General features: G+C 40.8%; 1 protein-coding gene across 3 annotated transcripts in view; it reads right to left on the bottom strand.

Moving 5' to 3' along the window:
- CHD7 (chromodomain helicase DNA binding protein 7) overlaps positions 1 to 15688 on the bottom strand; it is a 190723-nt gene that overhangs the window by 51703 nt on the left and 123332 nt on the right. For all 3 annotated transcript variants that reach the window (XM_056854270.1, XM_056854271.1, XM_056854268.1), the window contains 4 exons: positions 14531 to 14596; positions 7074 to 7129; positions 5576 to 5690; positions 100 to 183 (listed from right to left, as the gene is read on the bottom strand). In XM_056854270.1, the coding sequence (XP_056710248.1) occupies positions 100 to 183; positions 5576 to 5690; positions 7074 to 7129; positions 14531 to 14596 (321 nt within the window). The remainder of the gene's footprint in view (positions 1 to 99; positions 184 to 5575; positions 5691 to 7073; positions 7130 to 14530; positions 14597 to 15688) is intronic.

Consider the following 15688-nt stretch of genomic DNA (forward strand, 5'->3'; position numbering starts at 1 on the left):
CAGTTTTCAATCTCTGTGACAGATATCTATATCAGGGTGAAATAAAACATGCCATCTACTGCTTATATTTAAACAAATCAACCTTATAAATATACTTACCTCTCCATTATCATCCTTGCTATGTGAAATATCCATTATTCGATCAACTTCAACATAGTCAGGATTAAAAAGTTCATCATCTATCTGTTAAAGGGGAAAAAGCATAAGTAGAATATCAGAAATCTTTATTAGCATATAATATTACTTTCAGTAAATAAAAAATGGGCCAAAGCAAATACAAAATGTGTATTTGGCAAACTTCAGCATGTTAATTGAAATGCGAAAATTCAGTAAGATTGTTTCCCATGAGGGAATCAGACTTCTCAGACTTTGTTAACTGGGCTTCTTAATTACTGTGTGAAACCTTTTACTGTGTGAGAATGTTTAAGAATATTTTAAATGAAGTGTGAAATTACAATTCACTAATGAGCTATCGAAAAGGCTTATGACATGCAATGCATTTATCTTTCTTGAAAACTGCAGCTTGCAATAAAGCTATATATGCTAAGTGCTGTAAAAAATAGAAGCTGTCTACTTGCTATATAAACTGGATTAATGGAATCTTATTCCAGAACAAGTAAATAAAAACCCAACTGCACATTTTCTTCTTTGTCCTTTATCATCACAAAATTAGTGTAATAAAATGTCTCCGAGTATGAGTCAGCAAGCCCCCAATTCAAACATCAAAGCTACAAATGCTTTATTTATTTATTTATTTATTTATTTATTTATTCATTCATTCATTCATTCATTCATTCATTCATTCATTCAAATTTATAACCTGCCCTCATCTCCAGCAAGCCAGGCTCAGGGCGGATAACAGTAATTAAAAACAGATTACATCTAGACTACATCTAAAACATTCTTAAAACCATAATTATGAAAACCATTAAAACCCTACTCAGATGGCCGCAACTACCCTAGGTGCAACAGCGACAAATATTAGCTGAACTGCCCCCAGATTTCAAAAGAAGGAGAGATGGGCAGGATGGGGAGGCCAGTAAAGATGGATCTTCTTCTTGCAGCTGTCCTCAATTATAGGCCCAACGGAATAGCTCCGTTTTACAGGCCCTGCGGAATTCCCTAAGGTCCCGCAGGGCCCTGATGTCACCAGGAAGACTATTCCTTGAGGACAGCCGCACATTCTTCGGGCCAGGGACCACCAGTAAATTACTATTCGCAGTTTGTAAGGCTCTCTGGGGGGCATACCAGGAGAGGCGGTCCCGCAGGTACGATGGTCCCAAACCGTGTAAGACTTTAAATGTAAGGCTTTAGTAGTCTGAACCCCCTCAATGGCAATACAGAAATGATAATACTGGCCAACCTTGCAGGGATAACGTTTACCAAAATGAATGCTGATGCTGGCTTTTCAGGACACGTTCAGGATTCATGAACTGCATGACAATAATATTTTCTCTCAGATAACAGCTAGTCTTCTCCCAGTTACACTTAGTAGCTGGTTTTATACAACTGGCAGGACATGAAATGGATGTGAAGTTTTAAAATTGGCCTGGGTTCTGTACATCTGGTTACTCATGGTGTTGAGATGAGTGTCACTGTTTGGTTATTATCATCATGGATACTAATAGTTTCTTCTCAAGACACTGGGTTAGATGCTTCATCTACACATATTTACCCACTAGCCATATGACAGCTACTTTAACAGCAGGCTGACCTAGGCCACTGACTTTCCAACTACATTTACCCACAAGTTTATAGGAGTCCCAAATCATATGAAGTAGAAAGGGAAAGGATTAGAATAGACTTGTGCCAGAGCTGACTAAATATGACAGATACTTAAATAATTACACTACAGCAGTTTTGATGATATCCTTCTTCGCAACTGCCAGTTTCACTGTGAAGTCTCAGTAAACTAAGGTTACTCTGGATAGCGAATGGCTTTGTCAATCCTTGCTGTCTCTACTCAAATATTGAATCATCATCAGTTGACTGAAAATTTTGCTACCAACTTTGCAGAGAAAACTGCATGAATTAAATGCAACTTGAGTTTCAGCCTATAAACAGTCAGGCTCAATCTGTTTATTTGCATCAATTTCAGTTTCTCTCTTATGCTAATACAAAGCATATGCTTGAAGATATCTTGACTACCACTGGCAAGTTGGATATCTGCCCATTTGGTTTTTGAAACCCAGCCATGAGAGGCTCAGTCCTTCAGTGGCTCAGGTCATTTAATGCCTCTTTTAAAGATGGTAGGGTTGGCAGTTGGAAATCTCTCACCTCACCCTAATCACCATTTTTTCTCCCTTCCCCCAATCCCTGGTGCCTTTCCCCCCATATTTCTCTAAGCCTCCTGCCAGTCAGAAGCCCAAATAGCTGGCCAGAATGGGGAAGGAGGGTTGAAGCAGTTGTCTTGTGTGCTCTCTGCTCCAAGCCTCTTGCTGCTACCACTGGTACCCACAGTGCTGATAGTTTGTTGAGTTTTTTTTAGGAGTTCTCCTGAGCCTTTCAGGAAAAAACACCCAACCTTCTACCTGAACATGGTCCTATCGTATGGATTTTTTAACATCTGTACTCTTGGGCTATTGGTCAGAATCAGATAGGATTATCTGGCTTGTTGTAGCCCTGCCTCCAACTTTCCTTTCTTGAGGAAGTTTACTGCATGAGCAGTGACCATCTAGCAGCAAGCACATATGTATAACAATGGCTTTCTAGATCCCTGTAAGCCTGGTTTTCAGCCAGATATGACAATCAGGCTATACTTGTGGTGCTGACAATCACCACCTACAGACTGAAAGAAACCCCCCCCCTGCAAACATTTGACCCAGTTAGATCTTTTTGGTGACCTATGATACAGTCGACCATGATAAATTTATGGCAAGGCTGCATGAACTGGTTCCACTTAATCTTAGTACAGGGGTTGGTAATGGGAAATTGCTCATCATCATCACGAGATTTTTTTTTTCTGTTGAGTTCTGCAGGGCATTGTTCTGTTCCCACTCCTGTTCGATGTATATATGAAGCCACTGGGTAACACTGCATGGAGGCATCGCTTTGGATCCAACCAGCTTTTCTACTAATGAAAAAGAAAGACCAGCAAAAAGACCACTATGACCAGCAAAAAAAAGAAAAGAAAAAAAAAAGACTACCCTGGGAATCACAAGGCTTGGATCTACCAAAGTCACGTGAGATGGGGGCAATTTGCATGCTGGTGATTTACCCTAGGTTTTTTGCTGCAGGAAAAATTTTCCCCTGCTTCCCCACAGAATTGTACTAAATCTGTGCACCAACTAGGTTTTCCTTGATTTTTCTGCAATCCTTCCCAAATCTGCTTCATTGCAATGTTTTGGGAAAGATGGCAACAAAGCTGGGCTGGCTGCCATGTAGCTGGAAAAGTCTGGATCTTCCTAGTTCTACCCACACAGCAGCCGTTTTCCCTGCACCAGCCTCGACAGCAGGGCTTAAAAAAATGGCAATTAACATTTCAAAATAGTGTACATCAGGATGACCATTACCAGTTAAAAATAACAAACTTCACAAAAAGCCCCCCATAATGCAGAAGGGGTAATGGCTGTCATAGGGACTAGTTAGGGGAAATATGGGGAAAGTTGCCATCTAGAATCCCTGTTGCTGCTGTTCTGCATTGCAAGTTGCAGAGAGACTAGGGCTACCATAGGAAAATGCTGCCTACCAGAACAGTGAAAAAGCTAGCTGGAACCAACCAATAATGTTTAATGCCATCAGTAAACTGATAACACCAAACTCAATCTCTTCCTTTTATCTGACACACCTTCAGCAGTCTTAGTGTCTCTCCTCAGTTGGCCAATGTTGGGAGCTGCTGGCAAGTTGAAAATATTGTCGGAAAGATGATTGGTAGGTCCTGCAACTTGGGAGGAAATCAGAACTCATACCACTTTTCTGTCTCCTCTAGCCACTCAGTTTTGCAATCTTGGGTTGCTCCTGCTTTAATTAATCTGAGCAGTGACAGCTGGCAGCTTTCCCCCCATCAGGTCTATGTGGTAAGAAAGGTGTAAGCTTCCCTTACAGATGCAAACCCAATTACCATCATTCATAATTTTAAGCTAGTGTAAGGTGCTTTATGTAGAACTGGCCTTAATGACAGTTTAGAGACTCAGTTGATGCAAAACAAGGTGCTGCACTTTCCTAAAATGATATGTTGTCATCAGGACTCTGGCATATGTCTTGGCTCATCCTTGACCTTCAGAGTTTAATTCAAGAGACAGCTGGTCTGTAAATTCTTAAACAGACTGGGACTAACATAAATGGTTATATGCCTCTACCCCCATGCTCTTCTATCACTTGATTATCAATGAAAAATACTTTAAATGGCTGCAGTCCTCAGTATACTTGTTGTTGGCCGTGGAAAGTGCTTTCATGTTGCAGCTGACTTATGGCAACCCTGTAGGGTTTTCAAGGCAAGAGATAAATAGATGTGCTTTTGCCATTGCCTGCCTCTGCACAGCAACCCTGGACTTCCCCAGTGGTTTCCCATCCACATACTAACCAGGGCCAACCTTGCTTAGCTTCCGAGATACCATGTTAAGTTGTTTATAGTACACAAATGGAGACAAAAAAGCAGCAATTGGTGCAAGGGAAAAATTATTTCATTGCTTGCTTGGGAAGTCTGAGTTAAGAAAGATCTCCCTGAGAAAGCATCCCCTTGCACCATTTGCTGTTTTTTGTCTCTGTTTGGATTGATGTGGCCCTCTTTTCTTTTGATTGTATAGTAAACAAATGTCATATCCTTAGTAGCTAGTTTTCTGTAAATCAAAATGCAAAAAAGCACAACTTTTCTTTTCCAGAAGCCTTTGGAAATTATATATATTTCCACTAAATGCAATATGGATTTATTAAAACTGACTTCAACGGGATGTGTGCTGGAACTCAAATGAAGCATCTGAAGTGGTCTGAACACTTGAAATACAATAATCACAACTATTATTATTATTCTTTTCTCTCTTTGGCTATGCTAGCAATCCATACTCATTCAGATTGGATCTTGTTTTCATTTATATCAGACACACACAGATATATACCGATTTATCTGGCAACTGAAGATAATACCTGATGTATTTGAAAAAGTAGGTCCTGGCCCACAAAAACTTATACCACAATAAAATTGCTGATATTCACTATTCCACATGATACCTAATTGTTTTGGTTGTAACAGACAACGTAACAGCACTCTGGAACTGAAATAAAGTTCTTTTACAAAACATAATTTATTTCATCTCCTGACATAAATTAAGATTTGGGTGTGTTTGAGGTACACTAAGTATGGTTACTTTCATCACCTTTTAAACTGTTACATTTTATTAAAATGTTAACAAACATTTATGGTTCAGTCCCCAATTGCAGAAATTGCAGAGGTTACAAGGATGTTTGTGGTCTTTGCATAATCAAATCTGAAAATACAAATCTTTAAAACAGTTCAGTATATGTACCATCCGAAACAATGACAAGCATCCTAAAGTGACAAGCATAAGTAACTATTAATACATTTCAAATTTTATGCAAATACATAACTGAAAAAGTAACCACACACAAAAAAACATACCTCTGAAAGGAACTTATTTTGGCCCTGCTTTGCCTTAAATCTTTTAATTTTTTGCTGAATTCTCCTGTCTTTGTCCAATACTTCCACAGAGGCCCACTGACAATGAAGGTAAGAGCTAGAAGATGGAATGAGAAACAAATTTAAAGATACAAATCCGCAATGTGTCATTCTGTAAACATTTACAGTCACAGTTTGGTATTTACTTGACGCTGTTTATGTAAAGTAATTGTATTAGATAACAATGTTCTCCACTTTTAAGATATTCTTATTGGACATTTTTGGAAAAGCACATAATAGTCAACAAATCTGAATTAAGTATATATCACACAATGCACTTGCTGTTCATGAAGAATTTGATCTTCCCTGGGACAAAATGAGCTTACTGTATGCCTGAGATTAGGGTTTTTACTAGTGATCATGGTGACAATACAGGGACAGAGGAATATGCAATTTTCATTTATTTTGGTGTGTTATGGTGTCACTATGAATTGTTGGTTTCAGTCCTCCCACTGTTGCAGGTACATCACTTATATATAAAATACACATATTGCATAATACTGATTTATTGATGTACAATGAACTTTGAAAAATGTGTACATATTATATTCATGAATACTCCATCAGTGTTTGAAAATGAGATCCTTTGCTATAACTGTAAATAGCAAGTTCCTCTAAGCAAATTCAAACAATAAAAATTTGCATTAAGTATCAATGCTGTGTTAGATTTTCATGAGGTTTGATATCCAAGTTGCGTAGACAGCTTTTGAGGTGAAAGGTAGTCTGAAAGGACCTTCTTGGTCATTCTACCCAATGAGTAGTCACCCTTAAACAGCTGTATTTGTGGATGTATGGAATGTGAAGTGACAGAACAAGAATTTATTCACAAATGTCAAGACCTAAACAAGGATTATGGTTTCTTCTCATGCTAATAAAAGCTAAAAGTAACTTCTTTTGTTCTCTTAATTTCCCTATCAATACATCCTTATTTATGAATGTCCCTTTAAGAGTTACTGCATAAACATTCCACAAATCAATTTTCCTAGTTCACAGCCATCTTTTGATGAAATAGGTAATGCAGAGCTCACGCTCTGTAATTAAACAGAGTCTTTGTGCGTCTTAAAGGTGCATTTGGATTTTCTTAGCATTGATAAATAAATTTATCAATAAGCCCAGTAAAAACTGTGCTTTAAAGCTAAAACAATTTCCTTCACAAGCCAACAGAAATAAATAACAAAATAGTGACACAGTACAGTCAACCCTGAGTTTTTTTGAAATGCAGTTTTCATCCTCAAAGTTTTGCACACTATTCCAATTCAGCAGTAAAATGAAAAGGGTATTATGCTTTGTCACAATAGATACATGCAAAGATCAGCAATTCTAAACTCCTGGTGTTCCTCATTTAATATTGTGTGATTACGTATGAGCATGTTTGCAATAGTAATTTAAAAATTAAATTTCAAATATTTGCAGAGGGGATCTGAAGTTATGGCTTACTTACAAGTTTTTGTATTTTACATAGAATTCTTCAGTTTCTATCTCCTCTCCATTCTCCAGCTGTAAAAAGAGATCAGTGGCATTAATCATGAACAACAGTGTCAAATATCACCTCCAACTTCCACACAATACAGGTTTCTGCTCAAAAGAGGTATGGATTAGTGTTTATAAAGAAGAAGGGGAGAAGATATAGGTAAAGAGTTTTCCACATCTGCTTACCCACCAACATTCTGCACTGCTTAATACAACTTCTAAGACATGAATCATTTTAACTCCTCCCTAACCACATGCAGCTTCATTCACAACAACCTGACCCCAACTCTGGCGGTCTGCCAAACCCACAGTGTTAAGCAGAAGCCAAGTGTACCATTTTCTCAGGCAGCAGCCAATTAGCAACTGTACTCCTGAATGCCATATGTATTATTTTTGGCTGGCTCATGGCAACTTTATATTGTGGTTTTTGAAACATGTTCAAATAGTGTTTTAACAGTGGTTTATGCTTCCATATCGTTAGCGCTGCTAAATAAGAAATCATATAAAGCTGAACCTTATACTTCAAGTTGTAGCTTTAATGCATCATTGTTCATGATGTTAGTTTTACTCAATGGTGCAATTAAATTCATTCAGGCGAGATATCTCACATGAAGTAGCCAAATTAAATAAATACCAAAACATAACCTTTATGTAAGGATAAAACTATGACAAAGAAGCTCAGAACAATGTTATATGTCAACTTATGCAGCACTCATGGCACGCAGGGCAACCTTACAGTCGAACAGCAACAAATCACGGGTGTTGCCTCACATTTTGTTTGTGTCTTAAAATACACCAACATGAAGGGTTTGGGCACCGTCTAGTTAAAATATGTGATTTCAATGGGAGAAAAAGCTCATAAGACTCTTTCATTCAAATCAATTGGATTTAGAAGCGCTTCACTTTACCTTGTGTCATAGTAATTTTAAAAATAATTATACATAACCCAGAAATAGTTAAGAGTGGTAGTAAAGTGGGAGCTAAGCAGAGCTGGCCCTGATCAGTATTTGGATGAGAGACCACCAGTGAATACCAGCGTCAGTACGCAGAAGCAGGCAACGGCAAACACCTCTGCATGTCTCTTACCTTGAAAACCCTAGGGGCCAGCCATAAGTCGGCTACGACTTGATGGCAATAAACAAACAGAGTCCACAGACAGCTAAAAAACCTGACATGCACAGGTGGGAGCTTCTGTAACATAATGGCTAAGATAATGAGAAGGTTCCTAGACTCTGCCATGAACGCAATACAAGACTTAGCCAAGGAACTCTCACAGCCACAACCCCACTGCCCATCTACAATATGGAGACATTACTCCTGGTCTACTCTTACAGGCAGTAGTAAGGATTACTGAAAGATGCTATATATGAAACACTTTCCATACTGATTGTGCTATATAAATACTAAGTATTACTATTATAGCTAAACGCACAACTAACTCCAATTTGATTAGTTCCTTCTACAATTTGCTGTTGTCCTTATATAAATCAGACACTGAACAAAGTACTATTTTGAACTTCTACGTCAGGGGTCCCCAATCTTTTTAAGCCAGTGGGCACCTTCAGAATTATAACACAGGGTGGTGGGAGCAATAGAGTTTCCAGCCTCCAGGTACTAGCTGGAGATCTCCTGCTATTACACCTGATCTCCAGCCAATAGAAATCAGTTCACCTGGAGAAAATGGCCGCTTTGGCAATTGGACTCTGTGGCATTGAAGTCCCTCCCCTCCCCAAATCCCGCCCTCCTCAGGCTCCCAAAAATCTCCAGGTATTTCCCAACCCGGAACTGGCAACCCTAGGGAGCAACCACAAAATGGCTGCCATGGGAGTTAGAGCCATACAAACACCCAGGGAAAGTCCAGGGGAGTGCAGGGGAGGAGAGGGGTAATTTTAAAAAGACACTGTGAAAGGTGAAAGAGAGAATAAAACCAACATTGGTGGCAGCTGCACAGCCAATCAGATATCCAGTGGCCTATCAAAAGCTGTGCTAGGCAAGAGCCCAATCTGGCTCCACCAACTTTCTCAAAACACATGAACACCATGTTGGAAACTCATGTTCTATATGAAAGGCTGCCGCACCCTGGAACTACTAGGAATGAAACTTCATAGTACACTCTAACTTTCCATTCTCCAGTGGAAGGGCAACTTTGTATAAGGGATATATATGAGTCATGCATCCACACAATGGCATTTATTTATAACCTACTCAGGTTAACACCTTCTGAAGGGTGCTTCTGCAGAGGAAAATGCATCACTATGGTAATGCCAGGTGAAGGATGGCATAGTCTTCCAAGCGACAGCTTTGCATTAAGTTTCTAAGTGAAGTTCAACAACTATAGGCTGTAGTGGTTGCCACACACTTGAGGACTGTGTAGTCACCCTTTCTGAAGGATATTTCCCTGTTGCCTGACAGACTCAAAGAGTATAATCCTGTATCCACCAGCCTACAGTAGAGGAAGAACTTCTAGATCAGGGGTGGGGAACCTTTTTCCTGCCAAGGGCCATTTGCACATTTATAACATCATTCGGGGGCCATAACCAGGTGTAGATCTCCCGGCGAGGGGGGGGAGGCTAGGGTTGCCAGGTCTCCAGCCACCACCTGGAGATTGGCAACCCCAGGGGAGGCCACACAGAGAAGGCCTGGAGGGCACCCCCGCTCCCCCGTCCTCCCCTGCTCCCAGGCGGGAGGGCAGCCAGCAGTGGGCCCGAACAAACGAGGCGCCAGGGGGGCGCAGCCCACAGCCGATCCGCAGGGAAGGGAGGAAGGAACGAAAACAGAGAATGAGGAAAAGGGAGGGAGGGAAAAAGAGAGAGAAAGGGAGAAAGAAATGGAGGGAGGGGAAGAAAGAAAGAAAAGGACGGAGGGAGACAGAGGGAGAGAGGAAGAGAAAGGAGAGTGACAGAAAAAGAGGAAGAAAAGGAAGAAAAGCCTTCCCCCACACACACACACACCCGCACACGCCAGCCCCACGCGACCAGGCCCCAGCCTCCACGCCTCCCACACACACACACACCCGGCCCCGGTGCTACCGAGGGCCACGGAAAATGTCCTCGGGGGCTGTATACGGCCCCCGGGCCTGAGGTTCCCCATCCCTGTTCTAGATACTGGGGTCGATGTTCTGAAGGCTACAAAGAGAATCATACTTCCTGAAATCCTTAGTTCTAGAGATATGAATGTTAAGAGGTCACTTAACATCTAGTTATGCCACTCCCGTTCCCTTTGATGGACTAGATTCTGGAAAAAGGAAAGTAAGCCAATTTTTTCAACCCTATGGAACACGGAAGTTGATTTTAGAAATAAAGGCAGATTCTGTTCTCAGTACAACTGTATTCTTGTGGAACAAAAATAGAAAGCTTGTTGAGTTCTGACATTCTGCACACTGAGGCAATGTCTATAAGAAAGGCTGACTAAATGGTTAGATCTTTCAGCAAACAAGTCGCCACGGTTTCATGAAGAGTCTTGTGAGTGCGCTGCAGACAGTACTGAGGTTCCAGGACTGAAACCTATTCACAGAAGAGTGATTGAGTAGGGATGGCTCTCCTTAAAAGCTGCGTATGTGAAGATGTGAAATAGTGGAGATGCTGACCCACTCTGTACCTCTCTTCACTATTCCTGCTTCATGCTCAACCATGTTTTAACAGAAGCAGACTACTGCTCAGGAGAAGGTCACTGAAGCTTCCTAGTGCAGTGATGGGGAACTTGTGCCCTTCTGGTGATTGATGGTAGGTTTGGGTTGCTATATTGGTTGGGGAAGGTGAACATGTGCTGCTCCTCAGAAAGCTCTTCAACTGTAGGAATGTCTGTCATCCGGCCCTGAGCTCTGGTTCATTGATATTCATATCCGATTCCTGTGACATACAGTGACCCTGCGCAGTGATCAGTTCAAATTAGGCACCCCAGCCATAAAAGATAACCTGATAACCTTCACATGTTTTCTGAAAGACCTATTTTGTGTGTGTGGATGTTGTGTGATCTGATCTTTGAAAGGGACTAACAATCCGTGCAGGGGCTTTGCATGATATCTTGCCCATGAAATGATCACCTGGCAACTAACACCAGCGTTCCATTAAAATAATCAGTTGCTCCAGGAGAACTCTGGAGCCATTGGATCTGCAGGCTTCTCTAGATTCAGAGTGATCTAGTGTCAATATCAGTCAGTGCCTCTGACTGCTGAATTTTCTGGCTGAGCTTCAGAATGTTCTTCTGCATTGAGTGCAAAGACATAGGCTTGTACAGCTTTGATGGTGGTGTGTATGTCTTGAGTTCCCGCTAGATGATTTGTGCATTCACCACATTGTTTGGGTTCAAGATTAGGGACAGTTTCTGCAAACAGAGTGAAATACCTGAGGAAATACTCTTCCCATCAAGGGAAAAGCTGTTACCATCTGCTTGTCCCCCTACCCACCCTGGGAATTAGTCTGGTATTTGTGGTATTTGATAGTTTCCCATTGTTGTTTTTGACATCGTAAGCCACTTTGAGTCTGCACTGAGTTGAGAAAAGTGGGTTAAAAGCACGCAAATAGAGATGATAAGATATAAGGACACCAGTATACATTCAGGAAGAGGGGATGAGAACATATGGCAGGGCCTGGTATTGGAAATTGTCCCCCACACAGACCCACTGGAGGAACTTCTTGTGGAATTCCTTTAATTAAAATGTGAAGACAGGCCTCTGATAGATCCACTAAGAGGAAGTTATCAAGTTTTATGGATGAGGAAACTGAAAGCTTCATAAGGAATCTTTACTACTTTGTTCAGTAGTTAAGCCATTTTATACCAAAGACTGCTCTGGTGACCCCATTTTAATTGGAGACAATAAAAAGGATCAAGTTGATCCTGAAATGATGTTGACTTCTGGTTCTGGCTCTATTGCTCCTAAAGTATAGCAAATGCTAATGTTAGAGAGGATGTGAAAATGTTTGTCAAGACGCACTGAGCCATTGTGGTCTGAATGCATTTGTTCAGCAGCAGCACTTGGAACTCTATGGAGAGCCTATGTGGTGTCATGGCTAAAGTTTTGGATATAGGATTAGGAAGATTAAAATCCTCTATCAGCCATTTCAGTATGACCTTGGGCCACTCATACACTCTCATCCTAATCTACCTCCCAATGTCTTTTTGAGGATAAAATGGGGAAGGAGAACCATGAACACTGCCCTAAGCTCCTTAAAGGAGAGGTGGGATACAAGTGTACAGACAATCTCCAGCATCCAGAGATCTGAGGATAACTGACTTCATACAGCTGGGAAGTATTAAAAGAATTTTAATTGTGAGGATTTCACAATTTCTTGCTGGCTCACTGAGTGCACTAGGATCTTATATTCTAATAGCAAAGTCAGCCAATTCTTTGGATACTTAAATCCAGTGACTGGAGCTATGAATGGGCAAGACAGATCTTTCTAAAAACTTGAAAAGGGGTTCAGGTTTGCAAAAAATGTGAAATCTAACAAAAATATATTGGGCAGCTTAAAAAACGTGAAAATAATAAAAGGAGTGCCTGTACCTTTAAGCAATGGTTTCCCAGCAGCCATTTCTTCCAGTGGAATTAATGTTGAAACCTCTAAGTGAGGGCAGGAGATCACCCAGAATTACAACTGCTCTCCAAATGACAGAGATCAGTTCCCCTAGAGAAAATGGCTACTTAAGAGGATGGACTTTATGGCATTATACCCTGCTGAGGTCGCTTCCCTCCCCAAACATCACCCTCCCAAGGCACCACCTGCAAATCTCCAGGAATTTCCAAATCTGGAGCTGGCAACTCTAAGGGGAACTGATCTCTGTAGTTGGGAGATCCATTATGATTCTGAGAGAGCCACTGACGCCACTGCTGCTATGGGTGGGGAAGGAAGCAGGTGAGAGACTGAGAGGGTGATGGGGCAGAAAGAGAGAGAGAGTGATGGGGTGGGGGCAGAAAGAGAGAAAGTGACAGGCATGGGCATGACAGGCATGCTGGCAACCCTAAAGGGGAACTGATCTCTGTAGTTGGGAGATCTGTTGTGATTCCATGAGATCTCCAGGCTTCACCTGAAGGTTGGTAACCCCAGATGGAGAGAAAGAAGCAGTAAAAGGGGAAGGGCTATGGGGGCTTTCAGGAAAAGGAAGGAGGAAATAGCAGGGGAGGGGGAAATGAGATGTCTCCTGCAAGTCCTTGCGGATTCCCACTTGTGATGCCCAGTGGGCTTCTTTCCCCCTCTATAAGATAGACTGTGGTCTACCAGCTGTATTACAGGGTTTTCATTTCTGCTTTCAGCTCCTAAATCCATCAAATCATGCAGTGGCATTGAGGTCACAAAATTAGCAAATCTTTTTGGACACTAAATCCATTATTCCTTTAGCAAAAGCTGCTTCTTGTCCTATGTTTTGATCAACATAGGATCTGACATTTTCTAAACATTTTGGTGTCCATAAGAACGTTACTAAACTTTGACTGGGAATCTGCATTAACTTCTCAGCATCTAAGTTATATGCTGTAGAGACAGACTTTCCCCCCAGTTAATCCATTTGGGGAAACTCTAACTCACCCAAGGATATGTTGTTTAATTCTAAGTAAATTTTCCTAGAAGAGAGTTCAGCTGTTGAAACCCAGAATGCACCAGAGTTTAACTCAAACTTCTTCCTCAGGACAACTTCAAAGAGTTTATCACATTGATTTATGGGTAATCTATCTTTGACTGCTGGAGAGGAATTAAGTGCTGTCACTGAAGTGTCAACTAGGGGAAGTTGGCAGGAGCAGACTGTGGCTTGTCTGGGAATTTTCCCATCTGTAGATGGCTGGGAAAAAAATGGCCCAAGAAGAACACCCCACTAACACCAAGCCTTTCCCACCTTTGGGAGGGGGGCTGAGTTTGATAGTTCTGGGGTGAGCACACTGGAAGAGTGTGCAGCTGCTTTTGAGATAGCAACACAGTTTTCTGGAGCATGCTAAAGTCTAACTATGTGGGAGATACAGAAGAAAGGTCTAAATAATTCTGTCAGCCCAGCTCTGCTGATGGGAGACTTCGCTTAATTTGAAGCCCCCCCCCCCCAAAAAAAAAGATTTATCAATATTAAGTGATCAGTGCAGACACTTGACATGATCTACCTACAGTTAAGTTTGCAGAAAAGATCTATTTAATTTACTATAGCAACTAATTATATGCATGGTTATTCAGGAAATACATACATTACCAAAAAAGGAAACATGATTAAAACCAATCTACTTTTTTGTAGTTAAAACATCTTGTATATCTTTCATTTAAAATCATCTTGATTAAAATTACTCTATCTGGACAGGCAGATTAGACAAACATTTTGAATGACCACCTTTTTTAAAACCCGAAATAAAATCTCTGTGAACTTCAGTATGCATTTTTCTGGCAAATATGAATTCAGTTTGACAATGAAACAAACAGCTCTGAGGTGTGACTACTTTACATAAATGTTAAGTACCTGTTTCTTGACTGTACGGCTACTCATGATTTTCTCAACTACAGGGCCATCAGCATCAGCAGACTCCTGCAAAGAAACATTTCATATTAGTTATATTTGTGTTCAAAAGTGCAGAAACGGGGAACCAAAGTGATCAAGGTGTTTAAGCCCTTTCCCCATAAGGGAAGTCTAAAATGTTTGAGGTGTCTCAGTTTAGAAACAAACAGGTTGGGAGGAAACATTAGATATATTTAGAGAATTATGAAAGATGCCCCCACCAAGCTTTTTCTACTAGGGCAGGGGGATTTCACCAGATTCCCCATCCTCACTGCGGCCACAAGATTTGTCCAGAAGGGTCTTTGACACTCAGCATTGGGGTGAGAAGGAACTGCTGGAGGAAGGGGAAGGGAGATCACAAATTCCATGCACTGGTAATATCCAAAACTGGGTCTTTTGTTCAACTTAATTGGGTTCAGATTTATGACAGACAAAAGGAAGTGTCTTCTTCACAATTTGCTGTCAAAAAACAGTGATGGCCACTAGTTTAGATGGTTTTCAAAAGGGAATGAGACAAATTCGTTGAAGACTGGTATCTTGCCATGAAAACTACATATGGTGAGAGACAGTATACCACTCAATTCTGAACGTATGACTGAGATGGGGAAGAAAAGAGAGGAGGACAGAGTTTTTGCTCTCAAACCCTGCTTGTCGGTTTCCTACAGGCCAGCCAATGTTGGAAACAGGGTGCTGGACTAATCAGATCCTTGGTTTGATCCAGCAGAGAAGCTCTCAAAAAGGCTTTTTTTGGTTCTTACAGAATTACGTTAATTTTTTAAATGAATGTCCTTAGCTTTGCACAGAATACTGAATTTCTTAAGTCTGAAGTTGCTCAAGAACCCTAAATGTGAAAGTAATATTGATGTCTCTTGGCAACATTTAACTTGAGACACCATAAAGGACATTTAACAAATAAAAACATAAATTGTCAAATGAATGCTTTATCTGGTGCACACTTTTACTAATGGTTTGTCAAGTTTGTTAAGTGAAGTAGTGATATTAAAAGACCACTACAAAAAGACTGTTACAGGAATCATTTCACATTATCACCCTCCATTTTATTCAGCCTATTCTATCCATCATTTACATTGCATAGAGAATAAAGCATACCCTGCTGGTTAC

The sequence above is a fragment of the Euleptes europaea genome, chromosome 8 (assembly GCF_029931775.1).
Source record: "Euleptes europaea isolate rEulEur1 chromosome 8, rEulEur1.hap1, whole genome shotgun sequence".
NCBI classification, from domain to species: Eukaryota; Metazoa; Chordata; class Lepidosauria; order Squamata; family Sphaerodactylidae; genus Euleptes; species Euleptes europaea.